Source organism: Glycine max, chromosome 19, assembly GCF_000004515.6.
Source record: "Glycine max cultivar Williams 82 chromosome 19, Glycine_max_v4.0, whole genome shotgun sequence".
NCBI classification, from domain to species: Eukaryota; Viridiplantae; Streptophyta; class Magnoliopsida; order Fabales; family Fabaceae; genus Glycine; species Glycine max.
In genome coordinates, this window is record NC_038255.2 from 22,100,063 (window position 1) to 22,122,746 (window position 22,684).

A 22,684-nucleotide genomic window follows, 5' to 3' on the forward strand; every position below is an offset into this window, starting at 1 on the left:
GTGCCATTCGAGAATATAATCTTGTTCCTCAGCTGCCACACAGACCAGGTAAAAGCCACCCACCATAACCTCCATCTATTACTTCGAGTTCCTTCCGCCTTATCGATCACATGTTGGGAAAAATGTTGCCTTGGGAGCTGCGGGAATACACTAAGAATGCTCACCCAAGACATAGATTCCCCCCATATAGGTGTAATTTTGCTGCAATGTAAAAATATATGTGCTGCATCCTCCTCCGTGCTCCTACAAAATGGACATTGTAAGTCATTAATTTCCACGTGCCTCCTACGCAAATTTACCTTGGTTGGCAATCTGTCCCGAAGTAATCTCCATACGAAAACTGCAACTTTAAATGGTATCCTTAGCTTCCACAAGTCTTCAAAGTCTGCACAATCATCCCCCTCTGTTATATTTCCCCTCAATGCAACATAGGCGCTTTTTACGGTGTACTGGCCACTTGGGTCTAGTTGCCAAATCCAGTCATCCCTGCTGCTAGGTTGGATCCGGATGCATCCCACGTCATTTAGAAAACTGTCAGCCATAGGTACCTCGCTGTCAAACAAATGTCTCCTCCATTTGAAATCCCATTCCCATCCTATGTCTGAATGGACTCCCATTTGCTGGATAAGATGATTCTTTTGACATGAATTGAGATATAGCCTCGGGTATTTGGCTAGTAATGCTGTCTCACCATCTATCCACCTATCTTCCCAAAACTTGATTCGATCGCCACATCCCACCTTCCACACCACTCCGCTATGAAGGGCCGTCTCTTGATGCGGATGATGAATAGCCAATTTCAGATCCCTCCACCATATAGAGTCATTTGAGTCCCGTGATGCTTCATCTAAATTCCTCCAGCCTCCACACTTCGACTCCAACACTCTAGCCCAAAGGTCTGAATGATTTTGGAACATGCTCTACTTTCATTTCCCAAGCAAAGCGAGGTTGAAACTGTTTATGTCCTTGATCCCTAGCCCCCTTTTTCTTTTGGAAGACATACAATCTCCCATTTGACCCAAGAAATTTTGTGTTGATCAGGTCCTCCTCCCCATAGAAATCTACGCTGAATGCCCTCCAATCTTTCTACCACCCTTCTAGGAATCCTGAAAAAAGAAAGAAAATATATAGGAATAGAGGTTAGGATTGATTGTATAAGTGTGACTCTCCCCCCAAACGATACGTGTCTCTGCTTCCACTTTGATAGCTTCCTCTCACACTTTTTAAGGATAGGATCCCACAACTGACATCTTCTCGGGTTGTCCCCAATGGGGATCCCAAGGTAAACAAAAGGAATGGGCAGCAGGCTATAGTTCAAGAAATCAGCTGCATTTCGCTTCCACGATTCCGACATACCAATGGAACCAAAACTGCTTTTAGCAAAATTAATTTTGAGACCTGAGGCAAGTTCAAAGGTCCTCAAAATTGATTTAATTGCCTTAATATTCTCCATTGAGGCTTCCCCAAAAAATATAGTATCATCTGCATATTGTAACAGGCTAATGCTGACTTCTTGGCTCCCCACTGGGTACCCTCTAAAAATGCTTTTCTCCACAGCTTGTCTCATCAAACCATTTAGTCCTTCAGCAACAATATTAAAGAGAAGAGGCGCTAGTGGGTCACCTTGTCTAAGGCCTCTTTGTGGGATAAATTCAGCCGATGGACTCCCGTTCACCAATATGGATACAGACGCAGATGATATGCACCCCTCAATCCATTGAATCCATTTAGGGTAAAACCCCAACCTTCTCATCATGTATTTCAAAAATTCCCATGACACTGAGTCATATGCCTTCTCATAGTCTACTTTGAACACAAGGCAAGGTTTGTGACTTCTCTTAGCTTCCTCCACCACTTCATTTGCTATAATGACACTGTGTAACATGTGCCTGCCACCTATAAAAGCAGATTGTCGTTCATCTATAATGGATGGCAACACCTTCTTCAATCTGTTTGCCAACAACTTGCTCACAATCTTATAGACGCAGCCTATCAGTGAAATGGGCCTATAGTCATTCAGGACTTGTGGATCAACCTTCTTAGGAATTAATGCGATGAAAGAAGCATTACATCCCTTAGGAAAGCGGCCATTAGCAAAGAACTCGTCCAGGAAGTGGAGGACTTCAGGCTTCATGATATGCCAAAAATGCTTAATGAACTTAAAGTTGAGACCATCAGGACCTGGGCTTTTGTCACTCCCACAGTCCCACACAGCCTTTCTTACTTCCTCCTCTCGAAAACTCCCAAGCAACATATCATTCTGCTGATGATTGAGAGTTTGGAAACTGATCCCATCCAAAGTGGGTCTATGTAGGTCAGATTCCTGGAATCTCTGTAGGAAGAACGATCTCACCTCCTCCTTCACTTTTTGAGGTTCATCCACCCATAATCCGTCAATCATAACCCCTTTCAATAGGTTGTTCCTGCGAGTCGCATTCATCATCAAATGGAAAAACCTTGAATTACAATCACCTTCCTTAATCCACTTGGATCTAGCTTTCTGTCTAAGAAGGGACTCGTGAGACTGAGCGGCTGACCACAAAGCTTCTTGAAGCTGCTTTCTATACGAGACCTCCAAGGGAGACAGATGTCTATCAATAGAATTCTCTTCCAGCCTACTAAGCTCCTCCTGAATCTGCTTGACCTTCTTAAAAGTGTCCCCAAAGTGCTCCTTATTCCACTCCTTTAATCTTCTTTTGAGGCGTTTTATCTTCTCTTTAAGCACATAACCACCCCACCCTCCAATCTGCGTAGACGTCCAGCAGTCATGAACAATTCTTTTAAAAGAGCTATCCTGAAACCAGCAATCCAGAACCCTAAAAGGTTTAGGTCCCCAGTCAATGAATCTTGACCTCAGCAAGATAGGGCAGTGATCAGAGAAATTCCTATCCAAGGTGGATTGGGTGGTGTCAGGCCATTTAACAATCCATTCGTGAGATACTAGAAATCTGTCAAGCTTGCTTTTAGCAGACCCGTTCGGTCTGAACCAGGTAAATTTTCTTCCCACCCATGGCGCATCCTCTACCTTCAAGTCATCAATCCAATTGTTAAACTCCTTAATGCTGCTATCTCCGTCCCCTCTGTAACAGTTCCCCATCCTTTCTGCTGGATCCCTTACATTGTTGAAGTCACCCAAGATACACCATAGTCCCCCATTGAGTGGATTTCTCAACTGCTTAATAGTTTCCCATAGTAATCTTTTATGCTGGATATCACATGGTGAATAAATGCAGACGATGTGAACTTGCTGGTTCTCCTTAAGCCATTGACCTCTCAGATAAATGAAACCTCCTCCAATGGCTTTGTCTTGTAATTTGAAATTTTCTTCGCTCCACATACACAAAATCCCTCCTGCTGTGTTGTTTGCAGGCTGCGCTTCCCATCTCACATCGGAATCCCCCCACAATGCTTGACAAAGACTTATCTATAGACTCCTTTGTCTCTTGGATACAAATCATATCAATGTGTTCTCTCTTAATCATTCTTCGAATTGCAGCCCACTTGACCCCCCTTCCTAGGCCCCTAACGTTGTAGGAGATAATATTCATGGGGTATGACTTCTATCTCCCAATCTCTCAGCCTCCTTCCTATCTCTTTCCTCCATTTCCTTTATTTTATTGATTACCACTCCCTGCTCTATGTCTGTTGTTGCCCCCAACTCTTGAGCCATGTTCCAAATGTCTGCTGCCTCCTCTAGTTGACTCTTCCCGCTCTTGTCAATCACCTTTTTCTGTGGCATTTGGGAGCAAGCTTTGTTGGATATATACCCACTGCAGTCAGCTCCCCTGGTATCTTGGCTCCTCACGGGTTGTTGCTGTCTGGTCAATATTTTTATTTGTGGGGATGTTTCAATGGTAGACTCATTTAGAGATCCCAGATGCTGTTGCTGTTGGCACCTCCTCGTTCGGGAATATACCCTCCAGGTGTTGCTGGGTTCGTTAGTGGATGTTTGTGGGCTGTTACTGCTAGCTCCATTTTGTTTATGGGGTGTATGAATAGAAAGGCCCATACCCCTGCTATCCGTTCCCACATGTGTGTGCACATCACGTGAGTCCCTCACATTCAAAAACTTTACCGCTGCCACATCATCATTTTTTATAAATGTTGACTTTTCTCCCTCTTCTGGAATTTCACAGCACGTGCCTCCTGTTAGATAAAGGATAGGCTCTACATTCTGCCTTTAACCTTTCTCTTCATCTACCAAAATTCCTTTTTCATGTATACCCTGGTCCTCCGTGGTCTGATCCTCTTTTCTGATGGCCTGCGCCCCACCCTCTTTGCACCAATCTTGTACTGCACTCGCAGCCTCTGATCCCTGCCCCTGACACTCCTCCTTGTCATTGCCCAAATCTGCTCCTGTGGCCGTTGGGCCTGTTGTCGGTACGTGGGTCTTTACCCGCGGGTCAAGGCTGGTACCCAACAGTCCATTCACTGTTGTCGGACTAGTAGGTAAACCCGAAGCCCCGTTAGCGAGGTCGGAGCATGGCCGTCGGCGTTCGTCGGTGTTTGGGGTCTGCATGTTTAGGGCCTCAGCGTCTTTCCCGACCGTGGAATCAAAAGAGGTCCGCCATTGATCAGCCATGTTTAGCGGCTCCAAGCTCGCGACATTGTCGACACCCCCAGCGGTGGGACAGAACCGCCGTCGCTCAGTCGTGTCTGGCGACTGCATGGTTGCGACTTCGACATGGGGGTGGGATGGTGCACGTCTGCTTGATGACACCGGTGTTCCGATGCTACTGTCATCGGAGTCAACCTCCTCCGATGACCAGGTAACACTCGTTCGACGGCAGTGACACGATTCAACGCTTTGGCTGCATTCCTCCACAACCTGAACATCATAAGCCTCCTCTCCTACATACACACGTACAGTGTGTTGGATTGTGGGTCTCCAGGGGGTGCATATGAGAACGCGTGCTCTGTCTACCCTTCAAGCTGTGTCGATGTCGTCGTCTACATCAACCAAATCCCCAAACACAGCAACGACCTTCTGAATGTGCGTCTTCTCCAGGGCTGGCAACGGGATCCCCCAACACTGGACCCAAGTTAGTCTATGGCCCGGACGAAGCCCCGGAGACCACTTCTCCAATGAATAGAACATTGTCTCTTCTCCCTCGGAAGCCTCTTTCTTCATTCTTTCTGCCTCATCGTCCGTGAGCCCGAGAAGCAACACCATGTCGTCCCCCATATACTTCGGGGTGATATCAGCTCCGAAATCCCACAAAGGATCATCTTCAAGTTTGTCAAAACGCGCAAGGTTTCGGAGGCACCCTACCCAGGCGTCACTGAACCATTTTTTCTTTGTCAGTGAAATATCAAGGTGGAGGGAAGACATGGAGTGTACTTGGCCTTTTTCGATGTGTGTTCCCCTTACTTGCCCATCTCGTCGCTTATTTCCAGCCACCACTGCCGCATATGAGGTCGAGGCTGGTGCTACATGGGTTTGTCTCCACCTTGTTGTTGAATATTGATGTTTCTCCCCAGGACCTAGGAATGTTGACGTACAATTTCAGGCCGCCGATGACCATCCTGTCCATTTCTTTTGCTAGTTTGTGCGCATCCTTCACACCTCTGAACCTTGCGAATCCGAATCTCCTGCCGTTCTTGTTTTTCTGCTTAGAGATAAATATCTCCCTCACATCACCCCACCTCTTGAAATGGTACCATAACTCCTTCTCTGTAGTGTCCTCTGTGAACCGTGTGAAGTAGAATGTCGATACATCATTCTTGTCCCGCCAATTTTCTCTAATGTAGCCTTGCTGTTGTCCTTTCCTTTTTCCGGCAGATGTCCGTCGTGGGTCCTCGTGAAAGCTCACAGTGCCACTCGCTCTCTCCTCACCACCACTCCTAGCCCTTTCCCACCCTCTGTTTCTCTCTCTACCTCTCTCTCTCTCTCTCATATTTCTAAAAAGCAAGAGAGGAAATCTACCCACTAACATTGGAACTTAGATTGGTAAAATAGCGGATTTGATGAAAAAGAAGGGTAGTAAAAGAAAAAGATCAAAGACTTCTAAACATATTTCAGAGGGAGCTCTTACCTCAACTATCTTAGGTTTGCAATAAAACTTAGGATTTTTTTTATTGATATGGATTTGGTGATGATTATGTTATTTCAGATTTTATCTTCTCTTATCTTAGGGATTTAATCTCTGATAAGATATCTTACCTTATTTTTATGGATTTTATCTGTGATAAGATATCTATTTTGAGGAAAATTATATTCGATTAAGGTTTGCGTTTAATTAGGATTTATCTAGGATTTTTTGGAATTGTTGGAAACTGTTTATATTCTATGGAATTAATGTCTAGGTCTAGGATATTGGAATGGAATTAATGTCGAAGATAGTGGAATATCCAGATTCATGTATAGTGTCTAATAGTATTCTGGGGAGTTACATTTCCCATTATTGCTCATTAATTAAAATTAATCTGAAATGATTATAAATAAGAGTACTGCTGAGTGCTTCTTACACTCAGCAATTCACAAAAATCTCTTTCTTCAACTATCTTTATCTTGATTCATGTATAGTGTCTAATAGTATTCTGGGGAGTTACATTTCCCATTATTGCTCATTAATGTAAATTAATCTGAAATGAGTATAAATAAGAGTACTGCTGAGTGCTTCTTACACTCAGCAATTCACAAAAATCTCTTTCTTCAACTATCTTTATCTTCAAGATGGTATCAAAGCAGGTTCCATCTCGCTCTGCCTGTCTTCTCTTGTGAACAAATTTCCAGTGCTGTTCACTATTTGCGGCGTTGATACTGTTCACCATCACTGTTCATCGTGTAGTACTGTTTCACCCTTGTTTGGGTAGTGGGTCTGCATATACCACTTGGGGCTTTACCTTTCCTGTTACAGCAAAATGTTGAGTTCTGCTCCTATTTTTTCAATCTCTGAAACTCCTAGTGTAACAGTGTTATTTACTATGTAATGTGTGTCAATGTAGACCACACCTCATGCTATTTATAAATATGGAAAAGGGAATCAATATTAATTACAAGATCAATCACTTATTGATTAATAGGAAATATAATATTCTAATAATAAATACAATATTAAGAATAATATCAAACATAATCTCACACCCAGTATAACCTCAGAAAAGCATAATGGAAAGAATTATATATCTTGATCATACTTCTTGAAAGTGGTCGAATGATTGGCATAGTCCCAGATGCACTGGTCCCAACCCTTATCCCAAATGCACTGGCCCCGTGATGTGAACCCAAGAAGGCTTAGAACCTTTGAACCCGCAAGCACTTGAATTATACCCACCCCTAGAAAGCTAACAATTAGGTTTGGTTATCCACTTTAACCCTTGAGTACAAGAAACGAGGACCCTAAGTGTTGGAGACACCAAAAGGATGATCAAACCTTGATAAGTTAGAAAAGTTCTGAAAGAACCAAAGAGAAAATTCTCACTTGTCTGAATTTTCAGAATACTCAATGTCATTCAACTTGGTTTGGATACAATGAGCTTTGTCTATATATAGTGTTAGTGCTGGCCTAGTTAATTACTAGACATTAAATACTATGTAACAGTACATTAACTAGGCTAATGAGAAGACTCAATTAAACTCACACTAATCAGCTTGTTTAATATGTAACAGCTGAATACGTTATTATCCCCAAGCATAAAAGACCCTTATTAAACCAAAGTAAATGAAATGGCACCCTAAAATTCGTCCAAATATATCAGCTGGTCATAAAAGCACTCTATAGTTAAGCATAAATACAACCAGCCCATGTATAGTTGATAGCCCAAGCTCCTTAATTTGAATGATTTTTGACCCAAAACTCCTTTTACAGCTCCATATTTAGCCCAAATTAGCTAAGTAATCAATCCAAACAAACTCTAGCCCACATTTGCATCTGGAGTATAAATTATTGGGCTCATTGTGCTCTTCAAAATTTTGTCTTAAAGTTTCCCGAATTTATCTTCAAATTGTGGAAATGAAACAATTTTTGGATTGACTATAATTTAATTAAACCTTCTATAGCTTTCACCCTCATGATTAAGCTTTGAAAACCGTTTTTGCTTCATTTAGATCTTGCTCTTATAAATGAGCCTTCCATCCGTTGCAAAGATTCTTTGAAATTTTTGGACCTTGATAGATTCATATCACCCCGTTCTTATCCCAGATGCATTGGCCCCATCCTTGTCCTAGTTGCACGAGCCTCATCTCTTTCCCAGTTGCGCTGGTCTGGTCTCTGTCCCCGAAGCAAATTGATTTTCCTAGGGTTCGATCTGGTCAAGAACTGTCTTTTTTGGCAACTCTATTTTGTTCTTGTAGAAAGAAATAAGGGAGGGAGATGCATGAGTAAACTGTAATTAGGTGTACTACAATGTGTAGCTACCCTCATATTTATAATACTAGGTTAAGCATATACAAGCTCTTGGGCCAAGCCCGTACACATACTAAAACCCTTTTATTCTAAACAGCTCTAACATAAAGTAGTTTTACACTGTCAATTAGAGAGGGCGGGTCAGTTCTGTTGATTTTAAGAGTTTAATGTCTATGTACTGACAATGTAAAGTAGTTTTACACTGTCATCCAATCACTAATCACCGCTTGAATTAATTTAAGATAATTATTTTAAAAGTCAACAAACTTCCCATACATGGTGGGTTGTGATTGGATGTCTGTGTAAAAAATTTTACACTGTCAGTGTATAACTTTTTTCTCTTATTTTAATAAAAGTGTTGATAAACTGATATTATTGATATCATAACAGAAAATGTGATTGGTCAATTGAATCTCTGAGCACTAACAGATACTTATAGTCATAGACTCTAACAAACTCTAATTATCTATTATCTCTAATTCTAACTGATTATCTATTGTAACTAACTGGCAGCTGTACTAACTAGCAGGGGTTAACTCTAACAGATAGAGTTAACTTACAGAGTATACACTCACTCCCCTGCAAACTTAATGAGACTGAGAAACCAAAGGGAGCTCAGAAACATTAAGTTTGGAACTTAAAAAAGAAAATCTAGCAGACCACAAAGGTTTAGTGAGCAAATCAGCCCACTGATCATAGCCAGGAATATGTTGAACAATCAGCTTCTTGGACAGGACTTTTTCTCTGACAAAGAAGAGATCCAACTCCATATGCTTAGTTTTAGCATGAAGAACTGGATTATGAGCCATCTGCACAGCACTGGAATTATCACAGCACCATAAGAGTGAGATGAGGAACTGCAAGTTCACTGAGTAAAGTCCGAATCCACAAAATATCAGCTGTAGCAGCTGCAAGGCTCCTTTACTCGGCCTCAATACTTGATCTAGAGACCACTGTTTGCCTTCTAGACCACCAAAACCAAATTGGGACCAATATAAATTGTCAATTTGCTGTTTCCACAGCAAAAAATTCTTGTCATTGAGCTTTTCAGTGATTTGTTGCGAGAAATTCATCATAGACAGAGATGAAGGAGGAAGGTCTTGGTTCATTGGTACAGAGGTGACTGGAGTTGGAGTTCCTGTCACCGGAACCTCCTCACCATCGCCACCGGTTGCGGAAGCCATGAAATGGATCAGAAAGCTCTAGATACGATGTTGATAAACTGATATTATTGACATGATAACAGAAAATGTGATTGGCCAATTGAATCTCTGAGCACTAACAGATACTTATAGTCAGAGACTCTAACAAACTCTAATTATCTATTATCTCTAATAGTAACAGATTATCTATTATCTATAATTCTAACAGATTATCTATTGTAACTAACTGACAGCTGTACTAACTAATAGGTGTTAACTCTAACAGATAGAGTTTACTTACAGAGTATATACACTTACAAAAGGATCCCTATTTTCTCTTCAATTCTGTTCCGATTCTATCAGTTTCATTAATACTTCTTAAACAAACATATGTATGTATTGAATAATTAATTTTCAATGTTATCTTTGTTGCTGCATGATTTAAGTTGGTTTTTTGGAGCACCCACATGTCTGTACATCATATTTCCTCTGAAGTTTGGAGTCTGTGATTGCAGAAAGTGAGCGTGATTGCCACTACAGTTACCAGCTCTCTTGGAAGAAGAAAATTGTTTGCCCAGATAAATAGCTTCATTGCTGTTTTTATTCTTGTTGGACAACTGTCCTTGACGGTAAGTTCTTCTCAAAATGACTGTTATTCCACATGGTATATTCATCTTTCTTTCAGAGTTGAGTTCAAACCTCTTTCTAATAATAATAATTGAAAAGGCCGAGAGGCTTAGTAGAGATTTCTGAGTTTGCTTTTCTAAAATTCCACTCAGCATGCTGCTTAGATATACATGAAGTAATTATTACAACTTGTATTTACAATTCCATTGATACATTAATTAAACTATTAAAGAAGCCATCTAAACAAGTAATGCCACCAACACTCTCCCTCAATATATATCACAAGCACCTAACTTTATACACATGTAATTCTTGGAGCTCAGAAAGACTTGGTGAGGGGAGATCATACACTTGATCATTGAAGTTCACAAGAGGTAGGTTCAAATTTGCTATGATGAAGTAATGAGTTCACACATTAGTTCAACTGTAAGAGCCATAGTTCAATGTTCTGCTTTAGTACTTGATATAGCAGCTATTTTTTTTTTGATCGGCAAAAGTAGATATTTTATATATATATATATATATATATATATATATATATATATATAATGAAAGCAGTACAAGTGGTACTGATTTACAAACAGCGTAGCATCAACGAGAGCAGACCTATGGTTAGCTAATACGATATACAGAATAGGTATTAGAGAACCAAAGATCTGGCTATTAGCTAGGTAACTACCCTCCCTCAAAACTGTACATTTTATATACTATTCCCCTGAGTACAAAAACCATCCCTAATACTGCTAGACCATGAGTGAAATGGGATATCAAATCCTCTTTCCAGGTTTTTAAACTAGGTCCAGCAGAAGAATAACCTCCATCAATTTATGGCCATTAAAGCTTTCATTTTGAAATACAATCCTATTCCGATGATGCCAAGTACACCAACTGAGTGCGATCCACCAACTCTGCCATCGTTGACCCCTAAAACCATCAGAATTACAATTAGAAAATTGAAGGAAATGGTTTTTCGGAGTTTCTGAAAATGCCCCCATAGTATTTATCCATGAGAGGCATCTTCCTCATGACTTCTGCAAAAAGGCCAGCTAGCATCATTGATTTCCGTGCCTCTTCTTAAATTATTCCTTGAAGGCAATCTATCCCGAATTCATCTCCAAGCATAGATTGAGGCTTTACATGGGATTTTTAATTTCCATATTGCTTTAAACACTTCATCCTGAGTCACAGATGAGAAGACTCTGTTGAGAAGTATATAAGCATTTCCCACTGAATACTTCCCACTTGAATCCCCTCCCCAAGTCCAAGTGTCTTGTTGCTATGATGTGCTTTTTTCTTTTCCATGAGATAAGGTCCCCCCCCCCCCTCCAGTAAGAACACTATTGAATATCAAGCCATAATCTTTCCATTTAATGTTATATGGAAACTGTATCTTTGATTTAGAGGAAACATTGTCTCCTTTATTTATTTGTAATCAATGCAAATACTATATAAACTGGCTTTCGTGAGGTCTCTAGACACACGGTGTTTTTTTGCCGTTCTCTATGTTTCTGTTCTTCAAGCATGGTATCTAGAGCCTCTACGAAAGGCAGCCTCTAAAACCGTGCTTGCCCGGAGGACCCACTGTCCCCAGAGGAGTTTTTTTTTGCGATCCATGAGCCTTTTCTCTCTGGTTCACATTTCAGTTTGTCGACACTGTTCCTTGAGAAATTTCCGACGAACTGCCACCGTCGTCCCACGACTTTTTCCGGCACCGACACCATCGTCAGAATCACAGTTCGCCAATCTACACAACACCATTGATGACATCCTTTTCTGGACATGGACATGCCCTCACACACGTTTTGACCATGCGCCAAACAGCCACGCTCAGATGTGTACTGCCAGAGTGTGTAGGCTCATTCAAGCAGTGTTTTCCACACCGTCGACGCCCCCTCCTTGGGACCTAACCCCCGGAGTTTAGTGGCCATCAGAGTTGCATTGCTTGCACTCCCTTTGTTATCTGAACTTTCGCTGTATCGTTCTTTGTTGTTGCCGGTTCTGTTTGTGTGTCCTATGGCGTCTACCGAAGCTACTGAAACATCTAAACTTGAGGCCCTACTTTCAAACTTCACACTATCCATGAAGAAGTTTGATGGTTCCAATTACTCTACATGGGCTTCTGACATTCTCCTTTGGATTAGTGGTCAAGAGTTATGTGAGTATTGTACTCGGTTCAGAGTATGTAAGTTAGTTATCCAATTTTCCTTGACAGCTGGCACCTAACTAACTAGAAGCTTGTTGTGCAAGCCTTAGAATCTTCTTCTACAAGTTTGTGTTGCTTGCTCTGCAAGTCACACAGTTCTATATAAACTACAGTGTAACTGAAAACAGTTGGGAAAATAATATCCTTCTCACAAATTCTCTCTCTCTTTCTCTTTTCGATTATCCTTCTCTAATTTGGTATCCAAAGCCAAAAAGATCCTTCAATGGCAGAATCTCCTCCTTTTGCTACTCCTTGAAAACCTCACTTTCTTTATGACATTTGCCCTTTATGGCTTGCCTCCGGAGTACTCTGCTACCCGTGACCAAATTTTAGGGTCTTCGATAGTTCCTACTATGACTAGGCATCTTCTGCTCTTCTACGGGTTCCACCCAAACATACTAGAGCCTCATCTTTGGCTTCGGTAGGTGATACTTATGCCCTTGCCCCTCCGAGCAGTGGGTTGTCACAGTCTCAATGGAAATTCCAACTCGAAGAATCGACATAGGTGGTGTGAGCATTGCCATAAGGATAATTACAATACTAATCATTGCTGGAAACTAAAAGGCAAGCCTCCTGATTACAAGCCTACTCATCCTACTAATGTGGCCAATTCCTCAACAACTAATAAACCTCCAACTACTGAGCAACCATGAGTAACCCCAGCAATATATGATGATTTTCTCCAGTGGTTTTAGAGCCGTCAAAACTTTGGTGCCACTGCTTTTGTAATTCATTTGCCTGTATCTCAGTCTCCTACTCCAGGTCCTTGGGTGCTTGATTCTAGTGCATCTGATCACATATTTGGTAACCACTCTCTTTTCTCTTCCCTTTCCATGACCGGAAATTTACCTATTTATTACCTCTACAAACGGTTCCCAAACACAGGGAATCGACAACACCCATCCCCTACCCTTCCTTACTGTTGAGTCTATTTTATTTGTACCTGATTGTCCCTTTAATCTTCTTTTTGTTCATCGCCTCACCTAATCCCATGATTGCTTGATAACATTCACTGAAGATACCATTACCTTGTAGGACCGGAGTTCAAGATGGATGATTGGCACCGAATGTGAGTCTCATGGTCTATATTACCTATCAGCCTCGCCACAAGCGTGTTTTGCCGCAACATCTCCACTTACCATACTTGTTCAGTTGGGACATCCTGGTCTTCCTATTCTTCAGAAGTTGGTACCTAGTTTGTCCAAGTTGTCTTCTTTCAATTGTGAGTAGTGTCAGTTAGGAAAACACACTTGTCAGTCTTTTCCTGATCGTGTCAATAAACGGGCTACGTCCCCTTTTGCTTTAGTTCATTTTGATGTTTGGGGTTCGTCTCAAATAATAACCCCCTCTGGTTTCAAATATTTTGTTACATTCATAGATAATTTCAGTCGCTGCACATGACTATTTTTTAATGAGAAATAGATCTGAAATATTTTCCATTTTTAAGCAGTTTTATAAAGAAATTCAACCCCAGTTTGGGATTCCTATAAGAAATCTTCGCAGTGACAATGCCCATGGGTGTTTTTCTCCTACACTCAATCTCTATTTTATCTCTGCTGATGCGTCTTTCTTTGAGTGAGTGCCATACTTTGAGTCTGTTTCTACTTCCAATGATATTGAGCAATCTGTCCCTCTTGGACATACTTTTACTGCTCTTCTTCCCATCTTCCCTTTGTGTGACAAGAACACTCATTAGAGCATCCTCCTCAGAATTGGCCATTTGAGGTATATCGCAAACGTCCTTGATCACCAGTGGCAATTGGGCCTACTCCTACAATTGAGACTAAGACCATGATCGAATCTTCCCTGGCTCCAATCACCTTACTGGATCCTGACCCTCCATCTAACCTTGATTTACCTATTGCTCTTCGCAAAGGTACACATTCCACATGTAACCCATCTTCTCATTATGTTGCTTTGAGTTATCATTGTCTTTCTCCTTCACTTTATATTTGCCTTTCTTTTATGTCCTTTGTGTCTTATCCTCACGCTACAAGTGAAGCTTTATCCCACCCAAAATGGAGACAGGCAATGAGTGATAAGATGTGTGCTCTCCAAAGCAATGTTACCTGTCATTTGGGTCCTCTCCTCCCTTGGGAAAACCCCAGTTGGATGTCGTGGGTTATACAACCTTAAAGTTGGACCCGATGGCAAGATTGATCGTTTTAAAGCTCAATTGGTGGCAAAGGGCTACGCTCAGGTGTTTGGATAGGACAACTATGACACATTCTCACCTGCGCCCAAGATGGACTCTATCATATTGTTATTATTGCAGCCATTCGTCATTGGCCTTTCTTCCAACTTGATACTAAAAATGATTTTCTGCATGGAGATCTTGAGGAGGAAGTTTACATTGAGCAACCACATGGTTTTGTTGCTCAGGGAGAGTCCTCTACCATGGTTTGCCGACTTCGCAGATCCCTCTACGAACTTAAACAATCTTCGAGAGCATGGTTTGCCAGATTTTGTACTATTGTACAATAGTTTGGGTTGGTTTGTAGTGAAGCTGACCAGTTAGTTTTTATTGCCGTTCCCCACAAGGATGTATCTACCTCGTTGTGTATGTAGATGACATTGCTATCATTGGAGGACACCAGCATGGCATAGCACAACTCAAGCAATACCTTTTTTGTCAATTCCAGACTAAGGATGTTGGGAAACTTTCATATTTCTTAGGCATAGAAGTTGCTTGGTCCAAGGATGGTGTAGTGATCTCCCACGGTAAGTATGTGCTTGACATCCTGAAAGAAATTGGCCTTATGAATGCTAAGCTTGTAGACACTCCTACGGACCCTAGTGTCAAATTGGTACCTGTAAAATGAGAGGAAATATAGAGGGATATTTGAGTGTAGACTGTGTCAGAGTACATAGTGGAGTGTTTATATAGAATAATTACATTAATTATACATAAATAGAGGATATTTTGTTTCCTCTAAATCAAAAATAATATCCCTATAAACCGAATTAATACTAGAATCAGTATATTAATTATGATTCCAACAATACCCAATCAGGCGGAGCTCTCTGAAGGAGGTTGCCGAAAAACACGTTGAAAAAGAGATGTTGGTGGGATAGGTGACATAAATTGTTTGCTGAAAAATGAACGACAAGTAGGAGGCAGTGGCAAACCGCTGGCCAAAATTTTCACAAGAACCTGAAGTAGCCATGAGTGCAGGAAAATGACAAACAAACAGTACCTACAACAAATGAAAGAAGATGGAAAAACAAAAGGGTTACAAAAGAGACAATGTCAAATGTGGTTAGAATGGCCCCCCAAACTGTAGGGGTAGGTGCGTGAGGAACGGGTATCGCCAGAGGTGGAAGTGCGGCGGCAAAGGCACCGTCATGCGCTGGAGGACGATGACACGCAGATGCTGTTTGGCCCATCAAGGAAAGAGCGCGTGAAATGCCGGATGGGGAAGCGGTTTCTGGAAACATGCAGGTTGGGCGACCAGTGATCCAAACTGTGGGGTCGTCGGTAGGAACGGTGGTCGACTGACGGTGGAGGTGGCCGAAAAATTCACTAGAAAAGAAGAAAAAATCGCTAGAAAAGATACCGCGAGGTTAAGGTCCATCGGAAGAAAGGTGGTGAGCAAAAGGTCTCACCGGTGATAGTGGGTCGCTGGAAAATGATGGCAGTCGATGGTGATTGGAAATGTTGCGGGAAAAAGATAAAGGATCATCGAAAAACTGATGCAGGTCATCGGAATAAGTGCGATGACTAGAAGGGAGACGGTTTTCGTTATTCCCTCAACCTAGCTCTCATACAATGTAAAATGAGAGAAAATATAGAGGGATATTTGAGTGTAAACTGTGTGTTAGAGTACACAACGGATGCTTGTTTATATAGGATAATTACATTAATTATACATAAATAGAGGATATTTTGTTTCTTCTAAATCAAAGATAATATCCCTATAAACCATAATTAGTACTAGAATAAGAATTTTTAATTCTGATTTCCAACAATACCCGATCAAGGGGAGCCTTTGCTAACACAAGATACCGAAGGTTAGTTGGGAAACTAAATTATCTCAGTCACACATCCTGACATAGCATTTGTAGTCAGTATGGTGAGCCAGTTCTTGAATTCTCCCTGCCAAGATCGTTGGGATGCAGTTATACGGATCTTGAAATACATCAAAGGTGCTCCCGAAAAAGGACTTACCGATGAAGACAAAGTGTTAAGAAGTCCCACATCGTCTGCCTCAGTTCTTGGGATACAACTTATATATTTGTTGGACAACTTTACTTAGTGTCAATTGGTTTTAAGCTGAAATTTAAAATATGGTGGTAAGATCTAGTGCTGAAGCTGAATATAAAGCAATGGCTCTAGCAACATGTGAGCTGATTTGGTTGAAACAACTTATTAGAGAGCTCAAGTTTGAAGAAGCTGCACAATTGACCCTGATTTGTGATAATCAGGAAGCTCTACATACTGCATCAAATCCTGTTTTTCATGAAAGGACAAGCATATTGAAGTGGACTGTCATTTTGTTAGACAAAAAATAGAGTCAGGTGGCATCATCACTAGATTTGTTCATTCTTGTGATTAATTGGCAGATGTTTTTACCAAAGCCTTGAGGGGTCCATGGGTTAACTACATATGTAACAAACTTGGTGCATATGATTTATATGCTCCAGCTTGAGGGGAGTGTTGAATATCAAGCAATAATCTTTTCATTTAATGTTATATGGTAATTGTATCTCTGATTTAGAGGAAACGCTATCTCCTATATTTATTTGTAATCAATGTAATAATACTATATAAACTGGCATCTCTGAGGTCTTGAGACAAAAGGTGTTTTTTGCCTTTCTCTATGTTTCTGTTTTTCAAACATTATATAGAGGTCGACCTTTTATCACCAGGAGATCCAGCTCAATAATCATATAAGCAATAATGTCTCTACATGGTCTCTACATATACAAAATGCTTTAAGGGAAAACCTTGGAATACCTCAAAATTTGAACCATTGTACTATATGACTATTACATGTAAAACAATAAATTGTACTCCCTCTGTCCCAAAATAAGTATCACTCTAGGTTATTTTACATGGACGAAGAAAAGTTATTATTAGAATATTCTATTTTCTATTAATCAAGATCTTGTAATCAATAGTGATTCCTTTTTCATATTATAAATAACATGAGGTGTGTCTACTTTGACAAAACAATACAGTAAAAGACTGTTATAGTTAATAAATTGCAAATCTCTTATTCCTTGTTTGCCTCACATTCCGCAAACAACTAAAAAGAGCCTTTTTTAGATTTCAGGGACTAAAAAAAGTAACTTAAAATTAGGAGGACTAAAACCAAAATGACTCAAATTTGAGTGGTTAAACACATTTAAGCCTTTAGGAAATAACTGCAATTAATGTTGTTTCTCTTTCCAAGTAGCCTAAAAGTATAGCTAGGTTCAATGCATCTTAGGATTTAGTGATAACTTAATTTCTCTCGTAAAAATTGTTAGTTGGCATTGATTATCTTTGTAATCCTTACGATTAGAAATAGAATTCAGCTGAGTGGTGAAACTCACTCTAGCCCATTCAGGAAAAGTTCGCTTCTTATTTTCTCATAATTACCAACATGAAAATGTTGAAAGACTTGGAGATTTCTATAAATTTGCTTGAGGGAATTGCGCTCAGCATTTGTCTATTTTATATGAATGAAGGAATAACAACTATTTACATAAACAATGAATAATAGGAAAATCATTTCCGATGACTATAGTATATCTGTTGCTACATTAGTTGAAGTAATCATTTTGAAAAGGTAATAGTATTATTAACAATAATGATGAAAAAAGATTCGTCGTAGGTTTTATTCTTTGATGTTAGTATTAATGATGATGCATGTTACTAATGTTAACCATGTATATATTTTTCTTTACTAGTACAGGGACGCATTCTTACTGTTGCTGGGGTGACTACAGCTATATGCTCAGCACCTTTCGTTGGCCTCTTAAATTTAGTCGCTCTAGCTGTTTGGCCAAAATGGGTGGTGGTTGCCATTTGTGAGACGCTGAGAAAGGTTATTATGACTTGCAAATATTGGTTCCTTTAATAGATTTCAGTAATTAACAACATATCTAGAAATCTGTATTGTGAAAGTAGATTTAGAATATGTATAGGTTCATTGTATGATATAATTGCCTCCAATCCCATTTGCCATGAGGACCAAATATATTGATGAGGTATATTGTCACTTCAGAAAAAGATCCTGTCCAGAGACATTCGCATTAGTTTTATTAATTTTTAAATATATTTTTCATACTTGTAATATATATATTTTTTTTCAGTTTATTATCTAAAATATATTTTTATTTTTTTTTATTACCTGACGTTTTCAATCTTTTGCTTTTGAAATATGTCGTTAGTCTCGATTCATTAAATGATGTGTTAGACTAATACTGGGATCAAAAATAAAAGTTTGAAAATATAAAGTAATAAAATAAGTAAAAAAATATTTTTTAGATAGTAAAGTGAAAATGAATATATTACAAATGTGAAAAACATATTTAATCCTTTTATTAATGCAAATGATTAACTGACGGATGTTTTAACTGAACGAGAGTTCCTTGACGCATGTGACCTGAAAATGTTAGAAACGTGTATTATTTTATAAATATGTAGGTTCATTGTACCATTTAAATAAAGTAATTAGGAATTTGTATTTTTGCACTTCTTACATTCATTATATGCATTTCTTTCCTTTCTCTCAACAATATATTACATATTGCATTCATCTTTTGGAGAAATTCATGACTGTGATCTGCTACTCATGATATAAAACAGAAACTTGTTTATTAAATTAACTATTGTCACACTTTTTTGTATTCATGATCATGTTTGACAACATTGCAGGTTGTTACATATGTTGTGACAAGGCCTGGAAGAGAACTTTTGTTTACTGTTGTTTCAGAGGATGAGAAGTATAAAGCCAAAGTACGACCATCTTCTGTTTCCTTTCCTCCTTTAATCGTCGTGGGTAGTGTCTTGGGCTTGTAGAAGCGCAATCATGTGCTACTCTTCTGATAGTGACATTATTAGACCTTTTATATTTGCTTAAATATATTTTTATTCCTAATAAATACTCAATTTTAACGTTTATTTTCTGATAATTTTTTTTTATGTTGAGTTCTTAATAAAACATTTGTCTTTGATCCTTGATATTTTGTTTGTCTCTGATAAATTAGTGAATTTTGTGTTTGTTTCCTGGTAAATTAGCGAATTTTGTTTGTCCTGACTAATTACAAATGAAAAAAAAATTATAAGAGAACAAGCACAAAATTCGTTAATTTATTAGGGACTAAAATAAAGTGTCAAGGATCAAAAATAAAATTGTTGTTTTATTAGGGATTTAATGCAAAAAAAATTATTAGGAAACAAACAAAAACAAAAAAATTAGATATTTATTGGAAATAAAAAAACATATTTAACTCTTTTATATTTATTGGATATTTCCTAGTAGGTACATAAAATGAACTAACAATTGAAATTGAGTTACTCAATGGCCTATATTTTTTTGGAGGCAACACTTGATTTACAACATGCTGACACAGGTATGCATAGATGTCTTGGTTCAAAGACTTGGAGATGCTGCAGCAGCTGGAATGTACAAAATGCTTTTTGGTACTCTCAACGGGAACCCATCAACAGTTCCCCTTTATGGCCTCCCTGTATGTTTAAACTTATCATACTATCCATCTTCCTCTCAAATATTACTACCCTGATTCATGAAAATGTCAACCCATTGGCTCAAATATTTATCATTACTCGTTGTTAATAAATATTTTTCTCTTTTATCTTTTACACTACCTCCTATCCTTGTTATAAGGTTCAATTAACTAAACTAACAAACATTATACAGATGTTTCTCTTACAGTCATGTTATTTTAAAGCCGACTTTCATGAAGGAGATTTTTGTGAAAATAATACAGGAGATTTTAGATTCGACTCCAACTTATTTTTAATTTAAATCATAGTAAAGACCAGAGGTAGTATTTTATATGGGTAAGACTGATGTGTTTCTTTTCCCTTGTCTGTAGGTTTGTTTGTTTTGGATAGTTACAGCATTCTCTTTGGGTCGTCGGCAAGTGCAACTTTCAAAGCACCAGATCTCCTCTACTTAATCATAGAATTTTAGATTAAATGTAATAGATTTTAATTATAATATTGGATGCCGTGCTTCTAGTCGAGAAAGTCGAGCATGAGATAACAAGCTAACACGGGTATGCTTTCCAAATTTTTCAAACAATTCCTTCGGTGTTGGCAATTTGAGTATGCAACCAAATATAAGATTGACTTGGTGAAGGGAGAAAAGGAGATGAGAGATTTTAAGTTCATTTTTGCTAACAAAAATGAATAAATTAATAACTAATATTTACTGATAAAAAATTAAAATAAAATTTGAGTAGGTGTGCTTGTGTTGAAAGGAGCTAGAAAATGAAAAAAGAAAAATCGTTCCCTACGTTTCAAAATTTTGGGTGTTTTAAATTTTTGGATTACAAATTAAAATATATTTAAATTATACAAATTTAGAAGACTAAATTATCCTCATTTCTCTTATTATTTTAAAAGATTTAATTTGGTTCTTAAATTTTTTAAAAATTTAATTTGATTTTTATTTTTTTAAAATAAATCATGTTGGTTATTTACGTCCAATTAAACTAATCGTGTTAGAATTGTGAATTTCAGCGGTTTTTTTTTTTTTACGAATAGTGGTAATTTTTAATTGTCATTATATTTATTATTATTTAAAAATAAATAAAACTTCACTCGATCTGAGTATTTCTCGAGAATTTTCTTTTTTACTTAACCACATGTAGCCACGCTGGAAACAGCAGTAGTGACGGTAGTGTTTAGGGCCGCGGGGGGAGGAAAGGAATCCAGTGACGTAAGAATTGTCCTAATTGTCAAGGAACAGATCCTCTGACACGTAGCACGCTATCAGGTTTGTTCATTGAGCCTCTAAGGGTGTATTCCATTTTTATTTTTATTTTCTGTTTTCATTTTCTGAAAACTATTTTCATTTTCTAAAGATTAGAATTTTGAAAATATGTTTGGTTTGACTTTTTGTTTTCTGCTTTCAAGAAATAAAAACACTAAAAATACGTTTTTCAGAAGGAAATATATTTTTAGATTTGCTTAAAATTATATTTCTTGCCACCGCGTTTTCATTTTACCCAAAATGAGGTTCCTGGTTTCAACTGAAAACGAGATTTTATTGTTTCCAGTTTTTGGTTCGTTTTAGAAAATATTCACTGAAAATGAAAACAAAAATTCAACCAAACACATTTCTATCAACATTTTATATTTTCAGTGAAAATGAAAATAGAAAATAACCAAATCGAACACCCCTTAATTGTTTCGTCTTGACTTTCCTTCATCACAATAACATACATAAAAATAGAGATTATCACTAATAATCCTGCATAAAAATAAACATTAAAATCAGTCAACAACATTCAAATCAACCTTGGAGAGAGACATATACATATACAATAATACAATAGAAAACCATTTATTTTGCCGACAATGCTCTCCAAGACAGGAATTTCCTTAGCAGTGAAAGTGAAAGAAACACGATTCATTATGCTTAGTTATGAGATGAGAAGAGAAAAGAGTAAGAGAGAGAGATCAAAGGAAGTGCAACGTGATAGGGATGGAGATGACGAAGAGGAGGAACATGGACCAATAAATAAAAAATTCGTAGATAAATTCTCAGATTTAGTGATGTTTTATTTTTTAAAATAATAATAAATCTAATGACCGATAAAAACTGTTTGTAATTCTCAATCCTAATCAAGGTTATCAAACTCGAGAGTTTACGCAGACTCGTGAGAGTTCCGACTCGACTCGTGACTCAACTCGTAGACTCGTAAGAGTCTACTTCATATAAAAATAATAACAAAGTATCTATAAATAACATACTAATTAAACATTTTAACAATATAATAAAGTAAAATAGTAAATCATAATGTTCAGAATATTTAAATAACCAAGTCTAGTTATAATACATAACTACTAGATAATAACTTGCAGAAGTTATAGTAGTGGTAGATCATTCTCATCGAGAGTTTGATGTTATTAGAGAATAAGGGTTTGATATTATTAAAGTTGAGAATTTTTTATTTGAGAATAATATACTAAATAAAGGTATGATGAATTATAAAGACAAAAAACTAAAAAAATGACTTACATTTTGGTCTAATTTTTTTAACTTGTTAACTCGTTGACTCGGTGATAAACTCGAGAGTCTACCGAGTTTATTTAGAGTTTATAGAGTTTGCCCAAAGTCTACTAAAAAAAGAGTTTACTCAAGAGTCAACTCACAAAGGACAAGTGGACTCGTAAACTCGTA

At 38.3% G+C, this 22,684-nt stretch overlaps 1 protein-coding gene across 3 annotated transcripts in view; it reads left to right on the forward strand.

Moving 5' to 3' along the window:
• The window catches only part of LOC100802404 (uncharacterized), a 34,843-nt gene extending 14,209 nt beyond the window's left edge, over window positions 1-20,634 (forward strand). For all 3 annotated transcript variants that reach the window (XM_006604013.3, XM_014771788.3, XM_006604014.4), the window contains exons 9-13: window positions 10,006-10,119; window positions 18,221-18,352; window positions 19,186-19,266; window positions 19,884-20,000; window positions 20,370-20,634. In XM_006604013.3, coding sequence (XP_006604076.1) covers window positions 10,006-10,119; window positions 18,221-18,352; window positions 19,186-19,266; window positions 19,884-20,000; window positions 20,370-20,453 — 528 coding nt within the window. In that variant the 3' untranslated portion in view covers window positions 20,454-20,634. The remainder of the gene's footprint in view (window positions 1-10,005; window positions 10,120-18,220; window positions 18,353-19,185; window positions 19,267-19,883; window positions 20,001-20,369) is intronic.
• The last annotated feature ends 2,050 nt before the right edge of the window (window positions 20,635-22,684 follow it).